The sequence below is a fragment of the Anolis carolinensis genome, chromosome 1 (genome assembly GCF_035594765.1).
Source record: "Anolis carolinensis isolate JA03-04 chromosome 1, rAnoCar3.1.pri, whole genome shotgun sequence".
In the NCBI taxonomy this organism is placed as follows: Eukaryota; Metazoa; Chordata; class Lepidosauria; order Squamata; family Dactyloidae; genus Anolis; species Anolis carolinensis.
Window position 1 is genome coordinate 205,072,838 of NC_085841.1, and position 27,577 is coordinate 205,100,414.

The 27,577-nt window shown below is 37.7% G+C and overlaps 1 protein-coding gene across 2 annotated transcripts in view; it reads right to left on the bottom strand.

The window, feature by feature from the left end:
- The window catches only part of pgap1 (post-GPI attachment to proteins inositol deacylase 1), a 65,595-nt gene extending 38,701 nt beyond the window's left edge, over positions 1 to 26,894 (bottom strand). The window contains exons 1-11 of one of the 2 annotated variants that reach the window (XM_062969149.1): positions 26,593 to 26,722; positions 20,795 to 20,879; positions 11,731 to 11,884; positions 10,705 to 10,880; positions 9,535 to 9,706; positions 5,067 to 5,227; positions 4,411 to 4,463; positions 4,231 to 4,297; positions 3,920 to 4,025; positions 2,636 to 2,691; positions 926 to 1,009 (exon numbers count right to left, since the gene is read on the bottom strand). In XM_062969149.1, the coding sequence (XP_062825219.1) occupies positions 926 to 1,009; positions 2,636 to 2,691; positions 3,920 to 4,025; positions 4,231 to 4,297; positions 4,411 to 4,463; positions 5,067 to 5,227; positions 9,535 to 9,706; positions 10,705 to 10,880; positions 11,731 to 11,788 (933 nt within the window). In that variant the 5' untranslated portion in view covers positions 11,789 to 11,884; positions 20,795 to 20,879; positions 26,593 to 26,722. Of the gene's footprint in view, positions 1 to 925; positions 1,010 to 2,635; positions 2,692 to 3,919; positions 4,026 to 4,230; positions 4,298 to 4,410; positions 4,464 to 5,066; positions 5,228 to 9,534; positions 9,707 to 10,704; positions 10,881 to 11,730; positions 11,885 to 20,794; positions 20,880 to 26,592 lie in introns of both variants that reach the window. The other variant, XM_008117256.3, reaches the window with a different exon arrangement.
- Positions 26,895 to 27,577: the final 683 nt, after the last annotated feature.

Genomic DNA, 27,577 nt, shown 5'->3' on the forward strand with positions numbered 1-27,577 from the left:
TTAGGAAACTCCATCTGTCTTCACTATGTTTCTTGTCTGACCTTCCTTCATGTTATCTAGCCGAGGCCTACAAAAGGGTAGGCAACTGCATGGGATCAAGTTAATTTTCTGCCTCAGAACACAATGTGGATCATGTGGACTAACTAAAAGGCCTCCCAGACAGAAATCATAGAAAATCTAGTTGTGGCTTTGTTTAAAAAAGTATTTTTAATGTTGACATGCGATGGGTTTTGTAACTTATCTAAATGGCAAATTGCTGCTCTTTGAGGTTACCAGGAGAGACAATCTGCCACTTATTTTTGGCCATAAAAAGAAGAAGACGAATAATAGGAGCCAGAGAGCAACTAAGATAGCCTGGGGGTGAACAAGCGATTACTAAAATCACAATCCGTGTAACACATTCAGCCATGTCTCCCTCACTTATTACAGGAAAATAGTCCTTCTCCTTTTGCTCACTGGCCTAACTTGTTTCTCAATGTGACTCTTTCCCCTCTGCAGACTTCCTTGGTTCCAGAAACCTGTTCTAAAGTGTTTCACAATACTATGGAGCAGGTTTTTAAGATGCATTAAAGGAGCCATTCACTTGTCTGAGTAGACTGACAAAAGGAGTGAGTATAGTTTATTCTAGGAAAAACTAAAAGAAGCATTGATCCCCTTCTATTATTTGTGCCATGGCAGTGATTGTTGCCTTTTGGAATGTCTTGAAGAAGGGCAGTGCTGACTGCAGCGGGGGGTGTCTCCACTCTCTGTAGAATGACCCTTGACTTTGACCCGTGTCACATCAAAATCTATAATTTTGGGTATAAAACCTACTCTCAACTTATGCACCAAGTCAACTTGTACATGGGCATGTACAATAAATAAGTATTTTTTCATAAAAAACCCAGCACCCAAGCACACACTCACAAAAACATAATTTTCTCACCAACATGCTGTTTTGACAGTAGATATGACTATACAATTTTCTGTGGCTTGAGAGGTCAAAAGTGAAATATTTTCCATCTGATTGCTGTTAAGGAAAGGACAAACACGCTTATTAGGATGTAGAATAGCAAGGTTGCTGGTCTAGATTTAAAATATCCTTAGTCACTCCCAGTTGCCTTCAAGTGAGTACTTTTCAGTTACTTCTGGAACTGGGAAACAAACTCGAAGGTGCCAGCCACAGATGCAAGTGAAATGTCAGGAGAAAATGTTGCTAGAACACAGCCATACAGTCTGGAAACCAAACAATGTCATCATGTATGCTCTTCCTGAAGCTCAAAGTCCCACACTCAAACTGGAAAGACACATCATCCACTGTTCCATGATCAAAAGAATGTACGGCTTCTGTCTAAGATGAATGTATTGGATTATGACCTGTTAGGATCACAACCTAATGGGGATTATGACATGTTAGGATCATAACCTATTGGGTAGCAGAGTTTCAGAGGTGTTTCTTTAGTTTATTAGGTAATGGAAGATTACTGGGCACATAAATATCTTGTTTCTATTCGATGCACTCAGCAGACAAAGATTCAAGTAGATTTCTTAAAAATAACGTGTTTGCTTTACTCAAAACCATGTATTTAAATATACTGGTACATTTCTTGTCAGGTTAAATTTTAAAATGTTTCAGTTTGTATCTTTAACTTGTAGTCTAACAGTCTCTTCAAAAAAAACTATATTGCTCTTTCATAACAATCTACTTCCAAGGGACTCAAGCCTCAACTGTCTTCTAGCTCCCAACACTGGTTTCTGTACTCAAACAGACTCAAATCTCAACTGTCATCCTTTTAAAAAGCAATCTACACAGTCACTGAACCAATCACATGGTCTGCAGCCCCTCCTACTGCTTCAAGTACATAGAGCTAAGAAAACTGAAAACCAAATAAGACATACACTTCGGGAAATTAACCGACACATTATAAAACAGGCAAAAAATAGAAAAGGTTTGAGAAGGTTGCTATCTCCAACAGAATTATAAAAACTAACTCAGAATAAGTATGTTTCCAGGTGCAAATGCTAAAGTTTACACTCACCCCAAACCATGTACTTTATACAGTAGGGCCTCCACATTCACTGGGTTTAGGAATGCAAGGCCCTCGTGAAAGTGGGGGGAAACTGTGAATAAAAGAACACTATTTTTTATCAGAGGTAATACTTCTCTATGAATTCTAAGTTCTGCAGTGCAATTCTATGGTTAATTGTTGGTGGAAGTTGACCAAAGAGTTGCAGTGAAGGACCTAGAGATTCCTCAGGTGAATATATCAATCACATCTGTGAATAATCAAATCCAAAAAAGTTAAACCTGTAAATGTGAAGTGCTAATCATAATTTCCCTCATTTCCTTTCTTTCCCCCTTTATAATTTTAAAATAAAGTTATTTTAAAAATAATATTTGCACACAGAAAGTTCCAGGCTTAAACTTCAGAATTTCCAGAAAGAGCTGGGAAAGACTATCTGAGGTTGGACCTACACTGACGTATGGATATGATCTCAGATTATCTGCTTTGAATCTACACCGCCAGATAATCTGGGATAAACAAATAACTTGGGATCAGAACCTGACATATAGGGGAACAGATCCAGCCTGAAGCTTGGTAGAAGAATATTTAAGTAATTGTCTTAAAAGGGCCATGGCAAAAAAATTACCTACATTATATCCTGCATAGGACCATTTTGAAGATTTTATCTGAAGCCATCTTCCTGGTTCTGAAAAAAGAAAGAAAATACACACACATGCATATTTAAAGGCATAGTTTTCATTGTTTGATTCTAACAGAATATTTGTTATTTTCAGCATGTCATATAGTTTAAAATACCATACTTTAAAATACCAGAAATTTTGGTTTAAATAATGCCATTGGGAACAACTACCTTCGGGCAACTTTGATGGCTCCTATGGTAGAGGCCTATATGAATCTGTGAGGTCTCTCTGCCATAACTGCACAGAGCAGCAGAGTGATGAGTAAGACTTCCACAAAGAATGGTGTAATCCAATACAAATAAGGAATAAGCGTAACAACACGTAAGCATTTATTTTGCCAATTCTAATGGGGTAGCTAACTGAACACTTAATGTAATGAAATCCTAGAACACACCAAATTCCTAAAAATCAATCATGTGTGCCAAGGGTAGGATTTGCCCCCTTGAGATGCTATTCTGACTGCAAATCTCATGAGGAATCTGTGAAAGATTGCACTATGTAACAAAATTTGAAACAAAAAATCTGTTCCTGGTTTGAAAGTGTTATTTCCTATTTAATTGTGCAGTGCTTACTTTGAAAGTCTTTCTATACTCCAGAAACTTCATTTTTGTGGCTGCCACAAACTAGATTGAATTGGTTGCAGTTCTAGGAGATATTCATTGAAAAGCTAGAGCAAAATGTGCTTCAGAATGTCCCACAAAAACAAAGATTTTGTAGTTTAATAAACTTTCCCCATGTTTTTATGATATAATTAATTTTATTCAGCTGAGTGAAAGGGGCCTGAGTTAGTTTTCTTGGTTTTTTTAAGGAATTTTTAATCATTCTCTGCACTGTTTCTTTACATGTTGCCATGTTCCCTTTACCCTTGCAAATTCACATTTAATACACATGTGAGTTCATTTGCAAACAGCCACACCTATTCAGTTGATTTCTTCGCTTCCCTGGTTTCTGGCCTGGGAACAGAAAGAGAGGCTTTTATTGCTTTGCAGCCCAGAGACATTATGTGAGGCCTAGACTTCCCTGGGCCTAGGCTTAGTTAGAAAGACAGGAGGAACGGCAATCTATCTCGCAAGGCTGGGCTCTTCTGGTACTTTGCTCTCCTTCACATTGTTGTCCAAAACACAGATGGGAAAACTGAACTGAACTACCCCCATCTGAGTGCTGCATCAAATCTAATTCATTAGATTTCACTGTAAATCTTAACCTTAGAGGAATTAGTAAAATATTTTAAACCTGTTAGTTCAGTAATTAATTCAGGCCTTTCTTCAAAGACTTTTGCTGGATGGTTCAGAAAGTGGTGTTTCAACACTAGCATTCTCTTTTGTGGATCCTCTGTAATCTAAAAAGTGACATGCAAGAAGATATTTTGATGATGAATGACAGACAGCTTGATCTGTTGATCATATTTCTACTAAAATTAAATTTCTGATGGAATATAGATTGCAGCAAACATCAGTAGTAACTGATATATTCACTACTAACAATAATTCAAACTTCTAAAAATTATAAGTGCTTTTCCTAGAGATGTCTCAAGAAGCACAAACCTGTTTAGTATCTTCATCAATAAGATCAAAAAAAGCTCTGACAGTAGCCAAGATCAATTCTTTACACCTGTAAGAAAGTGTAAGGGAGAGGGTTACACGTCAAAGATCTACAACAACGAAAGGAAGTTGTAGAATGATGGGATGACAATTCTGATACCTAACATGCTTTTAGGTGCTCACCAAACAATTGAGAGATGGTCTGTTGACACCCATACCCGAGGAACTGATGAACTCTGTGAAACAAACAATTTACATGATTTCTTTACTTATGAATAGTAACATTCCTAGAAACTTAAATTTCACACAAAAGCATCCACTATGCCACAATGTAAACAACTTGGACCATCCACTCAGTTTTCAAGACTAACATGTCTCATTCATATACATGAATGCAGTTTTGGATTTATGAAATAAATTGTGCATTTTCTTGAATGTCTACCATTGACTTTAGTTTTATGTAATAATACAGCATCTAGAAAAGAATTCATATAGTCACTTTGGTAAACCCAAGAGCTTAGACATGCTCCGTAAGATTTGGGATAGAAGCACACCAGCCTTTAAACACCTTTTTTAGAAGAGGCATTTAGGAGGGAAACCATTTCTACAGCAGGAACGAACTCAATATCCCGTGCTTCTATTATGGGGTTTAAACGATCCCAACATATATGTCATGACAAATACCAGTCTCTTCACTGGGACTGAGATCTTAAGGCAAGGATTACTTCACTCAAGAATGTTTACGAAGAATCCTTTACAGTACACAAGACCCATCATAATAATACATTTTATTTACTGCCCACCCCTCCAAAATCTAAAGAACAGGATTTTTCTTTTACCACAACAGATAAGGCACAGTATTGATGACTTGATTTGGGCAGAAAAGCCAAGCTTGAACGAACTTGATAATCTCGAAATCCTCCTGCTACAGAAAGAGTGGTCAGATTTCTTATTTCTTTAGCCTTTCGAATCCAGTTCTGGTTCACAGTTCTGTAAAAATCTGAGAGAAAAACATTGTTTCAATTGTTGTCATAAGGAGACCTTCTTTAAAATATATTCAGTAACATCCTTTTATATTCACTGCTGAATCATAACTATGGTTACCTCAACTCACTTTAAAAATGAGTGGGGGGACGAAAGACCCTTCTGAGCCAGTTTACCATGTCTAATTCAATATTGTTTAAGTATGGCACAGCTGAAGCGAAATATTGACTTTTATATGCTTAGAAGAATCCATTTTGTCACAGCTTTGTAAGATTTAATTGAGGCAAGCAGCCCAAAGATGGTGGTTACTAAAACCATTGATCAAATGTTGCAGAAATGAAAAGGAAGTGAGGCCCCTTCCACACTGTCCCTATACCCCAGGATCTAGTCCCAGGTTATCTTCTTATCCCAGATTATCTGACAGTGGAGACTCGTATAACCCAGTTAAAAGTAGATAATCTCGGATCAGATCCTGGTATATAGGACAGTGTAAAATGGGCCTGGGGTCCCTTCCACACAGCTAAATAAAATCCCACATTATCTGCTTTGAATTGGAATATATGGCAGTGTGACCTCATATAACCCAGTTCAAAGGAGATATTGTGGGATTTTCTGCCTTGATATTGTGGGTTATGTGACTGTGTGGAAGGGCCCTGAGTCACTTCAAAAGAAATAAAAGCAACTTGCCCTCAGTTTTTAGGACTAATTCGGATATAGCATTCTTTTTGTTTGGCACACATGAGAATCACTCATGTCTGCACAACTGGAAAGAGAAAAAAGAACAGTCGAATGTGTTAACTTATCTCCCCTCCATACACTAAATTAATAATGGTTGCAGATGACAGTCTCATGCTACCACGTTAAGGTGTAATTTTTTTCTAGATATGCAAAGACATGTGCTAAGTCAGAAAGAGTAAACAAGCGAATTAGCCCATACAAACCAAATTAAGGTAGAAGTCTTAGAGGCAGCCCGACTGAAACAAATAGCAAGTCAAATCAGACTGTTAGTATAGCAAATGCCTCACAACACATATCCTGAAACTGTCAATGCCAAATAGGCTTTGATGTATGCAAAATAAATATATTGAAATGTGACCAGTCATTTATTATTTGTCTTCTGTTTAGATGGGATGGAGATAAACAAAGATGGAAAAGACTGACTGACCACAAAACATGTGTTTTCCTTTGCAATGGCAAGCACAAATCCAAGAAAATGTCTTGAGAGTTCAAAGCAAGAAAAACCTGTTTTAGTCACGGGGCAAGACAGAGTAGCAGAAAGGATAAAAAAAGGACAAGGATACAAAAATATTTCAACAGTGAGACATCCCATGCCCTCTCCATCCAAAAAGGCCTAAGGAATTAGTGACATATCACATAAACGGTAGCAGCCTAGTTTACTTGCTCAAAATAGAAAATGCCAGCAACTTTTTAAAACATCAGAAATGCTGCTACTGTGTATTGTTGGACACTCTGCTTCCCAATTCTGTTTTCCAGAATTAAATTCACTGTCACCAAAGCAACCAAGCTTGAAGACTCTTTGCTCTTTGTGGACCTAGACACTCCCATTACTTTTGAGTAATGTAATACATATGTTATAATTAATTGGCATTAACTGTTAGCTGTGCTTGATAATCTAATATTGCAGTTAATCAAGGTACAAGGAGAAGCTTATACATATGTGTGGGGTTAATCAGTTTTATATATATCATGAGGGGATTGCTGTATGTGTGGGCTTAATCAGTTTAAATTATTTTTGTACAAAAATCCTTTATAAAGGTAGCTGGATTTGGGGGGGGGGGGGGTGAGTAAAACTTTCAACTGGCATAGTGCCCAAATTATTTCACTTTTTGGTCATACTTCCAGTAGTCAAAATCTGAGTTTAGAAAGCTCAAAGTCATTTTTATTATACAGTTCTTGATGTTCATGATACTGAGCATTTTTCCCTTAGTGTCCCAGTTCTGTCAAAATACAGTCCAAGAAGCATAAAAATACAGTTACTGAAGCACCCACACATCCAGGAGGATTAAAATAACCAACGCTCTCTACTAAGGACCTAATGTCAACTCTTGCTACTGATCCTCAGAGTCGGCTTAACAGCTATTAACAAACCTTTGCAAGCTTATGGGGCATCCAGCTATTGGACTTCTTAACCCCATTGTGAGTTGGTTTGCAGCCAGAAAATTTTGCTCCCAGTTTTAGTTGAACTCTTTCTGAGGGTTTTGGGGAAAGCAACGTTTACAGAATTTGTATTTATTTACTACAGCCGATGACCAGCAACAGAAAATGTATAAGCATCAGAATAGCGTAGAAACGTATGCAATTAGATATTAAGAAACACAGTGAAGAACAAGGTTAAAACACAGTATTGAATATGTTATATGGTATAAAACATTTATATGCTAAAATGACAAAGGTAAATGCTGAAGTAAATTTTAAAACCTTCTAAAACTGTGGCAACATCTTGCGCCAACAAGCTATCTGTGCTGCACAAAAGCTAGCAACTTTGACAGTAATTTTGGGGTCTTGGTCTGCCAAAAGATAATCAACATAAAATCTTACAGATCTCCCTGGTAAACTTTCTAAAATTGGATTTATAAAATGTTTACGAAGGTCTCGGTAAAAAGAGCAGTACAACAAGATATGCTCCACAGTTTAAAAAAGCTTACAGAAATAAAACCTAGAATAACAAAAATGACAAACAGAATACTGCTTCTTAAACTGAAGCCACTCTATAGTTGCTTAATGCTCCCGTTTTTTGGGGGAAAACTGCTAAAAATGATTTCCAGAAAACATTCAAGCATGAGATTTAAGAAAGCTGTGGTTGTTTCCTACTAAAACTAACAGATGATCCATGATCAGCAAAAGAAGTGATTGATTTTAAGAAGTTTTGATATCTAATGTAAGGAGAGCTCCTCAAAGAACAAACTATTTCACTAATTCTTATCAAGATTGCTTTTCAGCTACTCGTTTTCTCACAACTTTGTTTGTGAGATACACAACTATTTCCTTCCTGTTGTAAGAAGACACTGAGAAAGTACCACAGGAAAAAACAAGGAAATTGGGAATGAGATGGCACTCATTTATAAATGCCACTTGGTGCTGCAATTCCTGCTATTCTTGGACATAATCCTACCTCTTAAATGCTAATGCACTGCCTAGCCACAAAATAGATGGAAGTGCATCAAGAGACATCAAATTTAATGAAGACAGAAGCACTGATAGCAGACAGAATCTGCAAGCCAGAAAGAAGAGAAATGTCTGTCAATAATGGAAGAAGTATTTGTGTCTGTCTGGGCCACCATGGTGTATGGAAAAAACAAACAAGAACCTGGGAATGCTTTTTACCAACTCCAACTGCAATTGCTTCTATCAGAGTAAAGCATTGCAGTCAATACTTACACCTTCTTAAAATTGGAGTACATTCCACACAGGACTGCTATAGGAAGATATTTCATGACTGCCATGACGTCAACATCTCATATTCATTTTTTCTCAATCCCATCATGATATGTATAAACAACTAATTGTGTTTAGCAGTTGTTTGTTGTTGTTCCGACTCTTTGTGACCTCATGGACCAGCCCATGCCAGAGCTCCCTCACAACCATCACCATCCCCAGCTCCTTCAAGGTGAAGCCAGTCACTTCAAGAATACCAGTATCACCTTTGAATTATGGTCAAACAACTCAGGGGTATGGCAACATATTCTTGGTGCTGCTATCATGCATTTCCAATTATGGCAACCCTAAGGTGAGCTTATTATGGGGTTTTCTGGGATGGAGAGTATGTGTTTGCCCAAAGTCCACTAGTGGGTTCCCATGGCCAAGCAGGGAATTAAACCCTGGTCTCCAGAATTGTAGTTCAGTAGTGAAACCATTACACCAGTGCTCATCATGATGTTACAGAAGATAATCCCCATAAGACAGTGATTCTCAACCTGTGGATCCCCAGGTATTTTGGCCTACAAACGTTTATGGGCTGTTAGGATTTCTGGGAGTTGAAGGCCAAACCTGGGGACCCACAGGTTGAGAACCACTGCTATAAGAGATTGTCAGAGCTCAAGGATGCATGTTTTCTAAGGTTAGCATTAAACATTTCTTTCTGAACTGTCATTAGAGAGATTTAGAATAATTTCAGTCTTAATCCTCTTGTTCTGCTACTTACATCCTCTATTTCGTCCATTTGGCTACCTGCATTTTAAAATTAAGTCAGGGGAGAATATACGTTAAAATAAACAAAGCTTCTATAGTGTTAGTCTAAACTATCGCAGAAGTATTCTGGAAAATAGAAAGGTAAACACAGCACTACACGTCCAAAGAACTTACCAGTAAGATATTGATCCAATGGCATTACAGGTGCAACGTGGGGTGTGGCTTGAGTTACAAGAACATTGAGGAGTTCTGACTTAAAATTTTTAAGAGTAAACAGCGCTCTTGCAACAAGGCCGCCCATGGAATGACCCACTATTGCAACACTGCGTGGAGCAAACACACGGCCCTTTAAGAAATAAACAAAATTTAATGTCAAGCACTTCAAAATCTATGACAACAAAGACTTTCCTCTATTTGGATTCTGAAACATGCTATATTCCCTCACAAAAACTATTCAGTTATTAGACTGGAAGATAGCCGCAATCCAAGCACAATTACTTGGAAATGCCATTGAAATCAAGTTAGGGTATAAATCCAGTGGCACATTAACATTGTTTTAGAGATGTTTGGAAGGGTTGTGGTGGTGTTGGAGGTGTTATTCCCTCAAATTTCTGGTGTATTCCACTGTTCTGCGAATGGCAAGACCAATACTAGACACTGCCTTAGGTGCATTTAGATGCAAATTACAAAACTGAGCCGGTTTCCTGTACTAATTAATTCTGGGAACTCAGAATTCTCACAGGAAAAGGGTAGATGCTATTTGAAGTTTAGTATCTAAATGGATAGCATTAATATTTGAACACATCAGACAGAAAGCTAGTAGAATACACCATACATGAGGGATCTGCAACAAAATGTTGCTATAGTGAGTAAAACCCACTTAAGGTCACAGCTAGCCGGATTATTACATGCTGTGGGCAACCAACACAGTACTTTCACAAATCTAATACCAAAAGCTGCAGAAGAAGATACCTAATGGCATCATAGGACCCTTCTACACTGCCATATAATCCAGATTATCAAAGCAGATACTCCACATTGTCTGCTTTTAACAGGAATATATGAGTCTACACTGTCATATAATTCAGTTCAAAGCAGATAATCTGAATTTTATATGGCAGTGTAGAAGGGACCACAGTTAAACACAAACTGGGCCTATCTCTGATTAGTTTCCAAAATCAGATAAGAGTGGGAAAGTTCAGGTTAGGAAAAGTATTTTAACTCAAATGGCCTATTCTTTCAACACAAAGCTTCCTTGTAAAATACAAAAAAAACCCCCAGCATTTCCCTCTATCCTGATGATTAAAATAAATAAAAACAAATATAGAACCCTTATCTCTATACCTTATATAACTTTAGGATTTCTTTGATACATTCATGCACAAATCTGGTCTGCCTTTGTAGACTGCCACCATAAAATGCAACAAGCTCCTCATTGAAGTTGACACTAAAGACATCAAAATGATACTTCAAGTCAATATCTTCTGCCTTTCTGAGTGCTATTGACCCAAGGGAGCGTGCTATGGAGAAAAAAACAACCAACTATTAAAAGAAAGTGGTGAAAATCCCTTAGACTGTGATGTCAGAGCAACTCCCTAGAATTATTGGAGGGGAAAAGATTCAGAAATGTCTCATGAAAATATATGTAGCAGAAAAGTCATTATTATTTGGCTCCATGAAACTTCAGGCTTCAGAAAGCAAATCCCTATTACTATTATTTCAAAATAGTGATTTTTATTTTAAGAAAGTGCTTGAAAAGAAATAGTATTTGCACCTTGAACACTAAGCAAGATAAAGTCTAGCAAAGGTGTTTGCCTACTGGATGATCTTGATTTTGTATGGTTACTCAGATATCATATTTTTATCCAAAGTTTTCTGGGATGAGCAAAGCATTGAAATAAATTAAATATAAATAGAATATTGTGAAATTTAATAAATGTTTACAAGACATGTCCCCTTGGTTCCACAAAGCTAGATTATGAAAACAATTTGTATTTTCCATGCTGAAATCCAACTTCGTTTCTGTAAAGAAGAAAGGCTGAAATAAGGACGGTATAATTCAGATTAGATTTTGTTTTAAGTATATTTACAAATGTCCATGTGTGATGTGTTCAATAATCTTCTTTCAGCTTTCTTTAGAGAATTTTAGAAATACAGTTTAAACACAGTAAGGTTACAAGCTAGATCATACAACCAATTATATGACAGCATCTGCACAGAATATCAATAACCAGACTAACAATAAAATGTGAACCAATTAAGAAGGAGAATACGCACTACCCCAACTACCCTTCCTACAAAAATCAAAATCCTTCCTGATGTATAAACAACTGCAATCCCCATGTTTACATTAACTCAATCGGAGCTTACCTTGTTTGAAACTCCCTGCGTTGCCAGGAAGAAAAAGGACAGGAATCCCACTTAACATCAGTTTTCTATTTTCTTCTGCATAAATTCCTTCACCATAGAGATAAAGCTCATAGGCTGCATAACGTTTTGATACTTTCTTAGGTAGCTTTATTTTCTGTAACAAAGACAGCAATGAGTACTTGTAAGGCAGTCTTTTTGTTCAAATTTAAGTTCTAAAACAAGAGTTAGGGGAGAAGTGGCACAGGCAAAGGCGACATGCGCATGATCTCTGTCTGCAAAAGTATAAGAAAGAAGAAAGCTCTTAGGCTGGGATCAGATCCTGGGATATAGGGCAATGTTCCAAAATACCTCTGAGAATCATGCAACACCAAAGGTAATAATAACAACAACAACAACAACAACAACAACAATACTATACACTATTTATATTCCACTCTATCTCCCTGAGGGGACTCAGAGTGGATTACAGGTACATATATGACAAACATTCAATGCTGTTATACAATTGACAAAGACAGTACATAAACAGAGGCAAGGCTTCCTTCTTTTTTTCCTCTCTGGCATCTGGAGGCTATGCTCCACTCGACCATGGGGAGGTGCTATTGTTCCATTCTTCCACGCTGAGGAGCCTGTCGTCCATGGATGCTTTCCTGATCAAACCTCCAGCATGCTTTTTAGGGACACCTTTTAACTTCCCTACCAAAGCAGTACCTATTTATCTACTCACACTGATGTTTTTGAACTGCTAGGTAGGCAGAAGCTGGACATTCTTAGGTGAATGTGAAAGATTGCTAAAAGTTCCTCACTTATGCATACCTGCTAACATGTATTTGGTTTGTTTCTTTAAAAGCCTAACCAGCTTCCTTTTTTGAGGTGTTTTGGGGTTTTCTACCTGTATTAGAGTAGATACCTTGGGAATTGGCAATCCATGGCAGTCATTTTATGATAGTGAGGATGCTGAATGGTCCAAAAAGATTGAAGTGACTTTAGTTTATCCAACAGTTTCATCTTACTGTACAGAAAGTGTGGGTTTTTTTCATGTAGGAGATCTGGAATGAAGTCTCATTCTACCTGCAATTGCATGTACTTGGGAGAAGGACATACACTGCAGGTCTACTTCAAAGCTGCTGCAAGGACAAATGAGTTAAACACTTTGCATGCCAACAAGCATATAAGTGTTGGCTTTGAAAATGTTATTACATCTCGTAAATTTCCTAAGCTAACCTCATAACAAATGAATGTCAGAGAAGGTGAAAATGAATTCGTTTAAAGTTTGCTTCTTCAGCACTACCCAAGCACACCAGCAAGATAAATGATGGTGAATTGTAAGTGTGACATATATCTGTAACAATGTTAGAAGCAATGTCAGGTTCTACTAGTTACTCAAATGTATTTGGTTCTCAAATTCAGATTAATAGTTTTATTTGTGTTTGCAGAACAATGCCTCCTAAGTCCTTAGTGTTGAAGATAAGTTACAGCTCAGGTGGTGAAAAAAAGGTGGAAAGTTTAAAACTCAAGAATCCTCCTTCAACACCTCATGCAGAGCCAAGAAATACAAGAAGGTAAAGTACGTCACGATCGTATTTTTCACTTTAAAGATAAATACAGATATCAAGGGGCAGGGAAAGATATCATATTGGAAAAACATTACCAAACCTCTCATCCAAAGAATCTGTCCTCTTCATAAAACCTAAATAAGAGAAATTGAAATACTACCCTGTTTCCCCGAAAATACAACATCCCCTGAAAATAAGACCTAGTAAAGGTTTTGCTGCATTGAAAAATATAAGGCCTCCCCTGAAAGTAAGACCTAGCAAAGTTGGTTGTTTTTTTTTGGAAGCATGCCTGCTGAACAGAACACCAGAGAATGCAGGATCAGTAAATGAACTTATCATAGATTGTTGTACATAGAAATAATGGTAGTAACAAGAAATTCTTGATAGGATTTACAGTTTGTCTGCTTATGCTGGTTTGTGATGACAACTACTGTGCAGTATATAATAAATGTTCATTTTTTGTACAACAATAAATATGAATTCTTCTTCATGGAAAAATAAGACAGCTCCTGAAAATAAAACTTAGCGCATCTTTGGGAGCAAAAAATATAAGACACTGTCTTATTTTTGGGGAAACACTGTATGCTTTTGCATCACTTAAGTGTTCTTAAGAAATGCAAGGATGTCCATAGGTAAAGTAAAGGTAAAGGTTTTCCCCTGATATTAAGCCTAGTTGTGTCCGACTCTGGGTGGTTATACATTATAGCTGTATTCTCAATTTGCTTCTGACACGATAAATAAATAAAAAACCATCTTTGAAGATACATTTTATGAGACAGTCTTCTCTGCAGCTGATCCCAGGATGAGGAACCCACAAGGGATCCAGTTTTCTTCTTTTTATTCAGCCAGATCTTTGAGTTTTAATTAAGGGGCAATTATTTGTGTGTAAAGCGTTTTTATCTTTTACTGGACATTGTTTTTTGAAAAATATTTTTTGCATGTTTAAAAAAAATTAAGAATTTCTTTAAAGATGACATAGTTGCGTAATTTTTAAAAAACTTTTGTAAGGTAAAGGTAAAGGGTTTCCCCTGACATTAAGTCTAGTCGTGTCATCTCCATTTCTAAGCCGAAGAGCCAGAGTTGTCCATAGACACCTCCAAGGTCATGTGGCCGGCATGATTGCATGGAGTGCCATTATCTTCCCGCTGGAGCGGTACCTATTAGTCTACTGACATTTGAATGTTTCCGAACTGCTAGGTTGGCAGAAGCTGGGGCTAACAGCAGGAGCTCATCCTGCTCTCTGGATTCGAACCACCAATCTTTCGGTCAGCAAGTTCAGCATTTCAGCGGTTTAACCCACAGCGCCACCGAGGGCTCCAAGGATGTCCATACATATTCTTATATTCTCTATACATATTCTTATATTCTCATTCATTCTTAAATGGATTCAAAATATCTTTTGCCCTGATTAAGCATTGTATCTTAATGGCCTTATCCTATTTATAGTTGCCAGTATAGGAGGACTAGCTCCAGACAAATAGATAAAACAAAATGTGCTAAGTCAAACAAAGACAAAGAGTTCTTATTTTAAAAAGAAAAAGAAGTATGGCAACTCACATCTGAAAGGTGGTTTAAAACTTACACTACTTGTGTCATCTTCAGTTCATCAATTAATGCTGCTTACAGGAAAGTGTAACATCAGATAACAGTTCAATTAATTTAGACTTTGAAGCATTCCCCCTTATTTTTAATATTATTAATAATAACACATTTGAAATCAAGTACAGAAATAGTAGACAAGAAAACTGGGAACACTATTAAAATTAGACTCAAAGCTTTCCGTTCCAAACTGGAACAGATGGAAGCTACTAAAGTAGCAATGTTTTTATTACACCATATAATACGATTTTTGTTCCTGGGTTATAAATGTCATTTCCTACTTGGTTCTATCATAAAAACATGGAAAAAGTGAAAAAGTGAAAAAAAAACTTTGTTTTGCGGGACATTCTGCAGCACATTTTGCTTTAGTTTTTCAATGAATAATATATCATCAAGACTCAATGAATTCAACATAGTTTGTGGCACCACAAAACAAAGTTTCTGAACTATAACAACTTTCAAAGTCAGAACCACACAATTAAATAGTAAATAACACTTTCAAACAAGGAACAGAACATTTTCCAAATGTTCTTACACAGTGTTATTTATTTGATGTTAAATGTGCCATTTTCACAGAAATTCATTAAGGCAGCCCCTGTTAAAAACAATCAGCTAAAAAACTAAAAGCAATAAGAGAAACACAATTCATCTATCTAAGAGAACTGAACTGAGTAAAAAGGGTAAGGAACATGCTCCCATGTTTAAAGCCTCAGGTGATGATGCCATCTAAACACTTTCCCAGCACTTTATCTTTAAATAAAGCTGTAGGTCCTGTTTTTAAGTTGACCAGCATTCTGAGAAGTATGGATGACCTGAAAAAAAGTCATACACCACCCATTGACTTTGCTTTCAACCGAAAATATGTGTGGGGGAGCCAAGGATCAATCCGCAGTAGATTCAATGGGGGCCAACATGCCTCCTCCAATGGGAGTGTAAAAGGTCATTGCTTAATCCGGAAAGTAAATAGTTCAGGGACTCAATGGTTCTTCTAAGGAGAGGATTTCCAGAGGCCACATAAATAAGTATGTCCAATCCCTGCCTTTTATGCAGAGGAACTTCTATGAAAATGACAACAGTTCAAGCAACACTGATGGTGTGTGGAGTTCAGTAACTACTGGGGTCCTTGGCAGTGAAGACATTTAAAATATATTCTGTATTAATTATATTAAATTTTATTAGGAGTTCTAATTAGACTTACCTAACTATGGCAAGGAATCTCTATCTCTTTCCCAATATTTAAAAGAAATATGCTGAGACACAGTGCAACATGTATAGCCCTGCCCGATTTCTATGCTTCCCTAACTAAAAGGCATATCTGGTGCACCTATGTTCAAGTATCTCAGGAGAAAAATAGACCTTACATCCAATTTAAATCTTCTCAACAGTTCTTAGCCATTGTGATTGATAACTCAGGGACAACCATCATAAGGCTATACTCACTAAAACTGTTCCAAATACAATTACACTGTTTGGTCATGTCTTCTGATAGGTACTATTGATATATACTTATACTGCATATTTTTGTACATATCTTTAACAACAAATCAGAAATGAAATTAAATCCTTGAAGGGCAACATTGACCAGATTTATTTTAAGAAATATGGATTGATCTTTTATTTGACAATTATATCAGTGTTCTAAAAGTTTGTTTCATCTTATTGTAAAAAATTAAAGTTATATCTTAACTAACTTTATCTAGTATTGACCTATCTAAAGAATTTGTGTCTTAGAAGACAACTGTCAGAAGAAAAACAACAACAAAGATAATGAGATTAATTATATTAGATATGCAAAGACATCCATCTTCTGGAGTCTTACCTTTTATATTATTAGCATCTTAATGGTCCTTTACTGGGTCTTAAATGGAAGAGACACCCTAAAGATCTCTTTGTGCCAAGTCATACCTAATTCATGTTATGGAATTGTGAGCATGCTCTTAGTTCAGATCAAGTCCAGCGTTACTTGCAAAAATTCTCAGAACTGCCCAATGGTCCATTGACAAGACTACCTTTTACCACCTGCCTATCTCTGGATTAGATAACCTGCAATGACCTTCCAATTCTATCCAAAGCCATAGAAGCCAAGCCGGATATAACTCCTAGTGACTAACACACTTAAGTAATTGTTAACTCTGTGGAAAATCTCAAAAAACATTTGCACTATGTGAACCTGCCTAGGAAATTACTTTGTAAATCCAGCCTCCAGGTCCCTTACAATGAGACATACAGTGGATAGGCAACAGCAAGATGGCCTTCTCAGTTGTGGCTTCTATTCTGAAATAATTTTGCAAGGGGCATACACCTGGTCCCTGTGCTCTTTGCTTTCAGATGAGCATCAAATATCATATAGCATTATGTATAGGGATAAAAGCTGTGTTAGCTGGAATCTAGACTCCCAGGTGACACTTAAATGGTTTGTTTTTAATTGTCTGTTTACTGTTGTTTTATTTACACATTTGTTTTGTCCTTGTAAGCCACCCTGAGTCCCCTCGGGGACAGTGGATGGGTTAGAAATAAACCTACTACTACTACTACTACTACTACTAAAAGCACATAAACCTGAATGGGCTATATTCTAAAATTGTACCTCATCCATTTGTCTTACAGCCATATCCAGATCCATTTACCATATTTACTTGATTCTAATGCTCACCTTTTTTTACTAAATTACCTCCCCAAAATTAGGGTGTGCATTAGATTTGATGGCGCATTAGACTCGAATAAATATGGTATCTTATTATTAATGCAGCTTTCTTTCTTTTCAATAAAGTCTTATATAGAGATCATTTTTAGATCAAGCTCTTATTTGAACTGATCTGGTTGTTCTATTAGATTTGATTAATTGTATCTTCATATCCCTATATTCTCTGTTGAACCAGCTCATACTATGTGGTCTGAAGCCTTTGGAAGAACCTGATTGAAATATAAAGTTATAGAAAATATACTACTTGTGGGTGACCCCCCTCTCACAATCTCCAATTTGAACATTAAATTATATTCTTCCAAGAAAACATGAGCACACAATAGATATGTGACCTCAGCATTTAGTGATTCAGGCTACTTGCTCTTGACAGCTGTGGATATATGATTTTATTCTTACCACTTGATTAACCAATTTAATTGGGTACTAGTCGTTTTCTGGTAAATCTTCTACTAAGAAAAGTATTTACAGCAGGGATTAAAGTAGGGGATGCCAGGAAATAATCTACTATACCACCCCTCTTGATGAGTGATATATATAATATTCTTTTGATACATCCAAAGGGCTGACATTAAAAACTATCAGAAAATACCAACAGACTAGCAGAACTAGATTTAGTCCGTTCTTCTTAAAGTTGTTGTTTTGAGAATATCTATCTGCCTATTCTTAAAATATCCACATTTGTTTGTCACAAGCAAGCATTTAAGTCATTTTGCAGGAGAATGTGGGGATACGCTGTTTGAAAGCCTTTTTGGCCAAATTGTAACAAACCTCTGTGGTTTTGTCTTCAACTTAGTGAGTTGTTTTCTATTCTGGCCCTTTCAGTTTAGCATATACTTGCCAGGCATGGGTCCTCTTATCCATGGTCCTAGTTACCCACTACATTATTAATAAAGCCTTGGAACAGAGGTTGGGAATGTGCCAGAGAAAAGGATAAATAGAAGTAATAATGTAGTGGATAGCTACATAGGATAAGTTTGCTTTCACAGTTTCTTTTTTCTTGCATTTTAATGGTCCCTTGCCTTTATTCAGTCTCTTCATTTTGTGTCTTTGTGTGATTACAGATTTGATCACAAGCATCTGCTTTAACTACCTTGAAGTCTCACAACTCGGCCTCTTTAACTAAACAAATGAATTAGCAATGGGATTATCTCATTCAGACACATAACGGGTTCATCTATTCCAACCTCCAACATGGGAAATCAGTTCCTTATTAGCAAATGAAATTTCATGGCTGAACAGTCTAGCCAGCACACCTACCACAAATCTCCTGGAAAAGTTTACTGGGCAAAGTAGATGTCAATGTTTGTAAAGATATCTCCAAAGAATTATTACAAAATGAGCAATCCAAATAAAAGGTGACATTTTCTCAGCCTGCACATCCTTTATGTATAGAACTCCAGCTGAATTTCTAAGTTCACTTTGAAACAACTAATAGCAGGGCTAAATTTGGATACAAAATTTTTGACATAAATAATAAGCTATAGAGTCACCAAGAATTAACAGCATGGGTTCTCCGCCCCTTGGTTATGAGATAAGTTGGGAAATTAAAATTGAAACTATCAAAAAGTTAATGGTTCACAGTTAAATTAAAATAATCGTAAAACAATTATAATTAAATAACCTCTCTTGTGTTCTCTTCCTAAGAAAATATAAACACACCCAATTTCAGAGAGTTCTAATTTTACAGGTTAAAAGAAAAGGAGTTAAAGAAGCCCAAAGCCCAATCTCTTGTGCATTAATTATGCCAAAGAAATGAAAAAGCAGATAGTTAGGCAAAGAAAAGTTTGAGAATGAGAAAACCTCAAAGCACTACATTGTTGCCCAAAAAATGGTCAAGATAAATATGCAGCAAAGCAAGGTAAACAAAGTGGAGCGTACAAATTTTAGAACTTGTCATGTATAGAATTGCACTGTCAAGTACATATATTACACTAAGGATATCACCCTCCAGAGCAAGACGCAGCATGCCAACTGGAGAAAGTCTTCAAGTGGCAGATGTATCCAGTCAACATGGTACAAAGACTGCAAATCACAGAGTCCCTTACATAATCAGCAGGAATAAATCACACAGAACAGAAATACTGAGGCTAAATCCACAAGATATCTGACCATATACAGAGTTGTGGAAAGGCAGGAATGTGTAACATAGACATTCAAAACTAAAAAGCTTGGGACCCAAATACCAGAAGGATAGCTTTCCAATTACTAGTTCATACACCACAACCACTGGATGAAGAGGACCTTCTCTGACTGCTTTTGGTAAGAAGGCACAAAGGATTGGGTCTTTTGTGCAGAGCCATCAATGCTCTGGAATATCACCCCACAACAGAACTATCTTGTTCCTTCATACTCCCAACTCACTGTGGCTAGGATAACTGAAAGACTACTGCTTCTTGAATTATCTGAACTGAAATCTGAAAACTTCAATCACAGCCCTCTTTTCTGATTCAACACCCCCAAGACATTGGCTGGCAAGGACACAAGATATATCTTTCTCTGTAATACTTTCTCACCTGTCACAATATCATCTCATTGTACTAAGGAAAGTCAAGCATGGGGTGGTCAAAACTATATTATTCCATTTCACCTTTGACTTTTATGACTAGCTTTTAAATTTCAAGTTGCCTGTCAGTTCTTAGACAAGACATACTCAGAAATGGTTTGGCTAGTTTCTCCTCTGAAATGCAACCTACAGCATTTGGAATTCATTGGCAGCCTTCCATACAAGTACTAAGCAGGGCTGACTCTGCTTAGCCTCCAAGATCAGATGGGATTTGGTGCTTTTAGGGTACTTAGGCCCTTCTATATAGTTACTACAGCTATATTTATAACAAAGAACCAAGGGGGAAGGAGGTTGTAGTCCAAAAAATATCAATAAAGCTTCAAATACTTTTCAGGTATTAAATTAAAACATTTTAATTTGCTCAGGACTGAGTTTTTTTAACATAGCAGTATGGACTTTAAATGGTTAAGTATGTTTACAATTTCCATTTTTGATTTTATTGTATTTTATTGTTAATGTGTCACCAATCTTTGTAGTGAAAGGAAATTACTATTGGGTGTCTTCAATTTATTTCTGACTTATGGCAACCCTAATTTAACTATATCACAGAGTGTGTCTTGGCAAATTTGTTCATAAGTCGTTTACATTTCCTTCCCCCACAAAGGCTGAGAGAGTGTGACTTGGCCAAGATCTCCCACTTACTTTTCATGGCAGAGTGAGGAGATTTGAATCCTGATCTCCAGAGTGTAAGTCCACTGTTCAAACCACTACCATCACATTTGGCTTTCTGAAATAACATTACAGGTTTAGAAAACACATTTTGAAAGCTCAGCATTGAACAAACTTCAGGTAATTCGACCATGTGTCAAGTGATGTCAAGAGTCCCCACTTCACACAGAGTGAAGAAGGGGGCCAGGAAGACATCACTCCACCATGTCTCCCGAGTCAATATAACAATATCATAATATATAATACTCATATTATGATATACTAATATAATATACTGCATAGGTAAGGTAAAAGTTTTCCCCTGACGTTAAGTCCAGTCATGACCGACTCTGGGGGTTGGTGTCCATCTCAATTTCTAAGCCGAAGAGCCGGGGTTGTCCGTAGACACCTTCAAGGTCATGTGGCCAGCATGACTGCATATATTGCATATACATATAATATTGATAATAATATTATTATGTAATACAATATAATAGTAATAATCTATTATAATTGTATATTTATATTACATGTAATATTACTAATAATATTACAATATAATGTTATAGTACAATATAGTAATATATAATGCATATATTGTGCTATGTTAATAATATAATATATTGTATGTAAATATAACTTGTAAGCCACCCTGAGTCCCCTTCAGGGTGAGAAGGGCGGGATATAAATGTTTCTAATAAATAATAAATATTTCAATAAGCACTAATGTCATATAATTCACAATAAAGGAATGAGTATGTAATATCTCTTGTATTTTGGGAACCAAAAGCATAAAGAATATATATGCAAATGGGAACATTTTATTAAGTTTAGCCATTCTCATCTCTGCCTTATTATTGCATCCTCAGATTTATCCTTATTAAAAATTCAGGATCCCTTGTCCTCTATAACAATCATATATGCTGCGTAAGTCATGACTCATAATCAAAACTGGCACATAACCTTGGCAATGAGAAGTCAAATATTTGTGGCTTTGATACTGTGCTCCATTAGTGCATCTGAAAAAGCATTTGCTGAAATAAATCAGCTAACCTTAATGGTGCTGTTAGACTTCTAAAGGCAGGCAAGAGTGTTGTACACACACACAGACACACACAGAGCTTTCCTTTATTATTATTTTTACATTGTTTCCATAATCAAGGAAGAAACTGGGCAACAGGAACTGACAAAAAGAATGTGAAGAACAGGATAAAATATTAGAAGTACATCCTGCAATGCTCTTTGGGATCGTAGATGGGCTGCCCTGGGTTTTAAAAGATTGAATAGTATTGCATTTGATCAGCTGAATCAACCTTGTATAAAGCATATTTTATCTGTAGAACATTGCTGGAGAATCCTCCAAAAAATGACAGTAAAAAAATAGAAAGTACATCATCTTCAGGGGGAAAAGAAAAGCAGAGTTCATGCCAGAAGAAATAACTCGTTTGATGCTCTTGTAATTGAGATTATTTACTTAAAGACCACTTAAAATAGGATTAAGTTAAGCCTTACTCTTTAACACCACATCCATCTCATAATCAAACAAGCAACCAAGCGGCAGGACGCCAAGTCTGAGAAATGTGTCATGCAGAGAGTCTGCATCTTTTTTATGGACAGGAAAGAGAAATGATTTACTACAGAATATTATCTCTCCAAAGTTTAAACAGGTGACCCAGGCAACAGGTGCTAAATCCTGAAGCCTGGGTTCCAGCTCAAAGAAGAATCTGGAATAAGAGGGGAAGTTGATACAGATGTGTGTGCACATACATTTGGATCTATCTATATATATGACAAAGAAGGCAGTTCTTATTTGGCGTTAAGATGCATCAAATTCAAATGAACTTACTTCCAAGTAAGAGTTGTTATTCTACATTGTAGATTTAATGCAGTTTTACATCAGTTTAATGGAGCCCCCAGATGGCGTAGTGGACTAAGTGACTTGAAGGTTGGGTTGCTGACCTGAAAGCTGCCAGTTTCGAATTCCACCTGGGGAGAGTGCGGATGAGCTCCCTCTATCAGCTCCAGCTCCATGTGGGGACATGAGAGAAGCCTCCCACAAGGATGGTAAAAACATCAAAACATCCAGGCGTCCCCTGGGCAACGTCCTTGCAGACGGCCAATTCTCTCACTCCAGAAGCAACTCAAGTTGCTCCTGACACAAAAAAAAAATCAGTTTAATCACAACAGCTCAATGCTATGGAATCCTGGGGGCTATAGTTTGGAGAGGCCCCAGCACGCCATGGCAGAGTTGGCTAAAGACTTTGAAAAACTATAACTCCTGGGAATCTAAAGCATTGAAATATGGCTGTGAAAATGGTGTCAAACTGCATTCATTCTATACTGTATCTTCAAAGCACATTTCAAAAGCATCCTGCGAGCTCAAAAGGACTCACTTCCTTCAAATGGGTTTAGTCCTTCAGCCTTGATCTCTAGTTTAAATTCCAATATTATTCACCAGACAGGAAACTCTACATATTATAGATATGAGCACATATGCTTTGGATTGCTAGAATTGAAAGTAGGAGATAAATGATACAGGGGTTCGAAAAAGTGATATCTATGTGGTGTACACATACCACCTAAACATGAACACTCTTGTGCTCCTGCCACTCAAGTACATGGCAGCTAGAGGCAAAAGAGGACACTTTTCCTTGTCCCTAAGAAAGTGTATATTTTCCATTTAAGCCACAGCCTATCATTTTGACGATTGCAGATGTTATTTGGCATGGTTTTCTTTGCAGAGGATCCAGCACAAAGCAGAATGGCTAATATGTCCACCTCTGTGCTATAAAATCCATTCAATGCACAGGAACCCTGTCTTCTCTTGGCAGTGGCTATCCCAGTTCGTCCATGGGAAGGAGAGCTGGAAAGATTATTGTGGCACTGAGAATAGGAAAGGCATGTAGCTAGATTGTGGCATCAAGTGAGAGGTCTTCAAAGCAATAGGGAGAACCCCTCTCCCCAAAATATTCTGACAGACAAAGATAAGCAAACACACACACACATATAGAATCATAGAATTGGAAGAGAACCACAAGACCAACCAGTACTATTCTGCTATATTGGAAAAGCACAATCAAAGCATTCCCGACAGATGGCCATCCAACCTCCAGAGAAGGAGACTTCGCCACACTACGAGGAGGCAGCACATTTCACTGCCAAATAGCTTTTACAGTCAGGAGACCCTTGCTAAAGTTTAGGTGGAATCGTTTTAGCTGTTATTCAGATCCATGGCTCCATTGTGCCCTATTCTCCAGAGCAGCCAAAAGCAAGACTGTCCTCCTCCTCAATGTGACATCCATTTAAACATGGCTATCATGTCCCCGCTCAGGCTTCTATTCACTGAGCTAAACATATCCAACTCTATATATGTCTCCACAGGTTGGGTATCTATTGTCCAGAAAACCAAAAATTGTCCACACTTATCTTTTCTGGTTTCATGCATGTAAAATACCTTTAATCTGAATTGTTTTTAATACTAATGATGTTTAATACTGTTTTAATATTTGTATATTATAAATTGCATTGCAATACTTTTAATGTTAGCCACTTTAAGTCTTCTGGAGAGAAAAAGTGGGATATAAACATAATACTGTAGAGTCTCACTTATCCAACACTCGCTTATCCAACGTTCTGGATTATCCAACACATTTTTGTAGTCAATGTTTTCAATACATTGTGATATTTTGGTGCTAAATTCGTAAATAGAGTAATTACTACTTAGCATTACTGCATATTGAACTACTTTTTCTGTCAAATTTGTTGTATAACATGATATTTTTGGGGCTTAATTTGTAAAATCATAACCTAAATTGATGTTTAATAGACTTTTCCTGAATCCCTCCTTATTATCCAACATATTTGCTTATCCAACGTTCTGCTGGCCCATTTATGTTGGATAAGCGAGACTCTACTGTAGTAATAATAATAATAATAAACAAACATATATTTAAACTTGGGTTACTTTTCAAAGACATATCTTTATGCACACAAACATATAGGTTGTGTCTCCCTTATCCGGAAAACTGAAATAGTCCCATATTCCCCATATGGCTGGCTGAGATAATGACTTCCTTTGCTTTCTGAAGGAGAACTCACACAGAATTATTTTCTCATTTTGTGCATGAAATAAAAGTTTGTCTACATGCACAAAACAATGGAATCGTGGTCTGTAAAACTGACCTCCCACCTGTAAGCTGTCTATGAAACGTAGGTTAATTCAGACTTCAGTCCCATCTTCAAGATACTGTTTTATGTACACCTCAATACGCACACATATATATAAACTGAGGCTGGAACTATACTGCCATATATCCCAGGATCTGATCCCATATTATCTGCTCTGAACTGGATTATATGAGCCTACCCTGCTAGGGCCCTTCCACACAGCCATATAACCCAAAATATCAAGGCAGAAAATCACAAAATATCTGCTTTGAATGGGCTATCTGAGTCCACACTGTCATATATTCCAGTTCAAAAGCAGAAAATGTGGGATTTTATTCAGCTGTGTGGAAGGGACCCTAGATAATCTGGAATAAGCAAATAATCTGGGATCAAAGTCTATATCCAACCTGCGGGCCCTTCCAGACAGCTCCTATATCCCAGAATATCAAGGCACAAAATCCCACATTATTTGAATGTGGACTCAGGTAACTCAGTTCAAAGCAGGTATTGTAGAATTTTCTGCCTTGATATTCTGGGATATAGGGCTACGTGGACGGGCCCTGAGTGTCCCTTATCGGGAAATCCAAAATGCTCCGAAACCTGAGTGGCTGAGAGGATGACACCTTTGTCCTGAAGGGAATTTTACATCCACAATAATTTCATCACGTTTCCCACGAATAAAGCTTGCCTACACTAAAACTTTCGCTTCATGCACAAAATGATGAAAGAATGGGTGTGTGTAACAGACATCACTTCAGATCTGGCCCCTATCTCCCAAGATTTCTCCACACCTAGATTGAGTATCCCATATTCAAAAATCCCAAATACAGTAGAGTCTCACTTATCCAACATTCTGGATTATCTAACGCATTTTTGTAGTCAATGTTTTCAAACATCATGACATTTTGGTGCTAAATTCTTAAATACAGTAATTACTACATAGCATTACTGCGTATTGAACTACTATTTCTGTCAAATTTGTTGTATAATATGTTTTGGTCCTTACATTGTAAAATCATAACCTAATTTGATGTTTAATAGGCTTTTCCTTAATCCCTCCTTATTATCCAACATATTCACTTATCCAACATTCTGCCGGCCTGTTTATGTTGGATAAATGAGACTCTACTGTACTCCCAAACTGAGACGCTGCGAAAGTGACACCTTTGCTTCCTAATAGCACACACTAAAGCTCCTTCCACACAGCTGGATTATATGGCAGTTTCGACTCTAGGCCCTTCCAAACAGCCATATAACCCAAAATATCAAGGCAGAAAACCCCATAATAGCTGCTTTAAACTGGGTTATCCGAGTCCACACTGCCATATATCCCAGTTCAAAGCAGATATTGTGGAATTTCATAGAGCCGTGTGGAAAGAGCCTCAGATAACCCAAGGCCCTTTTACACAGCCATATAACCCAGAATATCAAGGCAGAAAACCCCACAATATCTGCTTTGAACTGGGTTATCTGAGTCCACACAGAGACATATATTTCAGTTCAAAGCAGATACTGTGGGCTTTTCTGCAATGATATTCTGGCTTATATGGCTGCGTGGAAGGGCCCATCGATATATAGAACGAGAGAGAGAGAGAGAGAGTTCCCTCCCCTCAGGCAGGGCTCACCAGATACTCGGGATACTCGAACATGTAGGTCATGCCGCACCGGTTCTCCTCGTACTGAAAAAGCACGTCCCGAGCTCCCAGCAAGACGAGGGCCCCCAGAGCCCCGTAAAACACAGCCAGGGCGATAGCGAAGCCCCCCGCCGCCCTCCTCTCCTCGTCCATGGCTCACGGAGCCGCCTCTCTCTCTCAGCGAAGGAGGAGCGGAGGCTCTTCGAAACTTGAAGGGAGAGGCAGGAAGGCGGGAAAGGGCGCCATCTTGGAGAGGTCGGAAGCCAGCGTCCGCGCGGCGCCGCCATACTGGTTTGTTTTTCACAGAGGGGAGGGGGAGGGAGCCGGTCGCCATCTTGGAAGCAGGACTGAACCCGAATGAGGCTTGCCTCCTCTTAAAGGAGACGAGCGTTCTATCTGTGCCGCCATGTTGGGAAGGTCGGGGAATTGGAGCGCCATCAACACTCCAGGGTGGGAGTTTTTCTGCAGGGGAACGAAGGCCCCTTCCAAACAGTTGAATAATTTATTATTTATTTATTTACAGCATTTATATTCCGCCCTTCTCACCCCGAAGGGGACTCAGGGCGGATCACATTACACATATAGGCAAACATTCAATGCCTTTTAACACAGAACAAAGACAAACAAACATAGGCTCCGAGCGGGGCTCGAACTCATGACCTCCTGGTCAGAGTGATTCATTGCAGTTAATTGCACTGGCAATAAGATCCCACATTAACGGCTTTGAACTGGGACATACGGCAGTGTGGACTCAGATAGCCCCGTTCAAAGCAGATATTGTGAGTTATTCTGCCTTGATATGCTGGGTTGTATGGCTGTGTGGAAGGGCCCTAAAAGGCGGGGGAACCAAAGCAAAAATAAAGAAAGGACATGAGATTTAACTCGGGGCCCCTTCTACACAGCTGTATAAAATCCCCTTTGAACTGGATTATATGGCAGTTTGGACTCGGATAACCCAGATAAAAACGGAATTACT